Source organism: Aureococcus anophagefferens (assembly GCF_000186865.1).
Source record: "Aureococcus anophagefferens unplaced genomic scaffold AURANscaffold_478, whole genome shotgun sequence".
NCBI classification, from domain to species: Eukaryota; class Pelagophyceae; order Pelagomonadales; family Pelagomonadaceae; genus Aureococcus; species Aureococcus anophagefferens.
The window spans coordinates 5,281-7,036 of record NW_008705943.1 but is presented as its reverse complement, the minus strand read 5'-3'; the positions used below and the strand labels follow the sequence as shown (position 1 = coordinate 7,036).

The window sequence follows — 1,756 nt, the reverse complement described above, 5'->3', positions numbered from 1 at the left end:
GTCGTCGCGGGCGCGGAGCGCGGACACGAGCGCCGAGCTGTGATCGTGGTCCTTTTCAAGAGCCATCATCTCCATCGCGGACGCGAGCGAAGTCGCGTGATTGTCCTGCATGGTGCCGACCTTCGTGTCGTGTTGGGTCTGTAGTGCCGCGAGTGCTTCGCCGTGGGCGGCATCCCGGGCGCTGAGCTCGCTCTTCGTTCGCTCGTTAAAGCTCGCTTCGAGGTCCTGGAGCTCCTTGGCGTGGGCCGCGTCCCGTTCACGGACGGCCTCGAGGCGCTCGCGGTCCTTATCGACCCCGAGGGTAGCCGTTGCCGACTGGAGCTCCGTCTCATGTTTGCGCTGCTGCGTGGCCATGGCATCCTCATGCCGAGCTGCCGTCTCCCCGACGGCCGTCTCGTGAGTTCTTCTTTGCGCGGCGATGGCGTCCTCGTGTCGAGACGCGGCCTCGCCCAGGACGTCCTCGTGCGACTTGGACAGCGACGCCTTTTGCTCGGCGAGCGCCGCGGCGTGTCTCTCGACGAGTTCCTTCTCGCGACTCTCCATCGCCGCGGCGTGCTCGTCGTCCCGAGCGCGCAGCGCGGACACGAGCGCTGAACTGTGGTCGTGGTCCTTCTCGAGCGCGAGCATCTCCGTCGCCGACGCGAGCTCGGTATCGTGCTTCGCTCGAAGCACGTCCTGCTGCTGCTGGTGCGCCTGCTGGGCTTGCTCGAGCTCCGCCGCGTGCTTTTCGGCCCGATCCTTCAGCTCGGCCTCGTGCGTGGCGACGAGCTCGTCCTCGCGCGCCTTGAGGGCCGCGGCGAACTCTTGATCCTTCTGCTGGATCGAGGCGTCGTGTTTCTCGACGAGCAGCTGCTGCGCGGCGTCCCCCTCGCTCCGCAGCGAGTCGAGCCGCGCCGCGTGGTCGCGGGCTCGGAGCGATCCGCTCCACTTGGACCACGCGCGGAAGAGCGACGCGTGCTGGAGCCGGTCGAGCGCGCGCGACATGCAGGTGACGCCGTGAATCTTGCTCAGGGACTCCTGGGTGTAGCTCACGGCCTCGTTGAGCGCGTCGGCGTGCTGCCGCTTCTCCCGGGAGCGCTGCTGGTGCTCCCGCGAGTCGGTGCTCCACTGGTGGAACGCCCGAAGGACGCCGAGCTTCGACCGCCGAGACAAGATGCCCGCGGCCAGGCTTGCGCCCGCGTTCTTCCGCGTGTCGTGGAGTTGTTGGCTCACGTCGACGAGCTGAGACGACGCGGCCGATTCCATCTCGAGGAGCCGCTCCGCGTGCGCCTCGTCCTTTTCGATGAGCGTCGCTTTCACCGCGGTGTCGTATTCGAGGGCGGCCTGAGACAGCTCCGCCCGATGTCTCTCCGCCGCGTCCTTGAGCTCTCGCTCGTGAGCGGCGACGATGTCGGCCGTTTCTCGCTCGTGTGACTGGCCCAGGGCCTGTTGCGCCTGTTCAAACTCGAGCGCGTGGGATCGAGCAGCCCCTTCGAGTTCCGCTCGATGTCGCTCGCCGAGACTCGATTCGAGCACCTGGCGCTCCGCGGCGTGCGCCTCGTCGCGCTCGCGGAGCGCGGCCGTGAGCCGCGCCGAGTGCTCGCGGTCCTTCTCGACGTGGAGCGCCTCGGTCGCGGATCGCATCTCGGCCTCGTGCTTGCGCTGCTGCGTCGCCATCGCGTCCTCGTGCCGCGCCGCGGTCTCCCCGAGGGAGCTCTCGTTGCTCGACGCCATGGCGGAACGCTGCTCCGCGAGCGCCGCGGCGTGTTTCTCGGCG

The 1,756-nt window shown here is 68.6% G+C and overlaps 1 protein-coding gene across 1 annotated transcript in view; it reads right to left on the bottom strand.

The window, feature by feature from the left end:
- Positions 1–264: 264 nt before the first annotated feature.
- AURANDRAFT_68850 (hypothetical protein) overlaps positions 265–1,756 on the bottom strand; it is a gene marked incomplete at both ends in the record, with an annotated part of 6,734 nt that continues 5,242 nt past the window's right edge. The window contains 2 exons of the mRNA XM_009044582.1: positions 265–1,323; positions 1,516–1,644. Coding sequence (XP_009042830.1) covers positions 265–1,323; positions 1,516–1,644 — 1,188 coding nt within the window. The remainder of the gene's footprint in view (positions 1,324–1,515; positions 1,645–1,756) is intronic.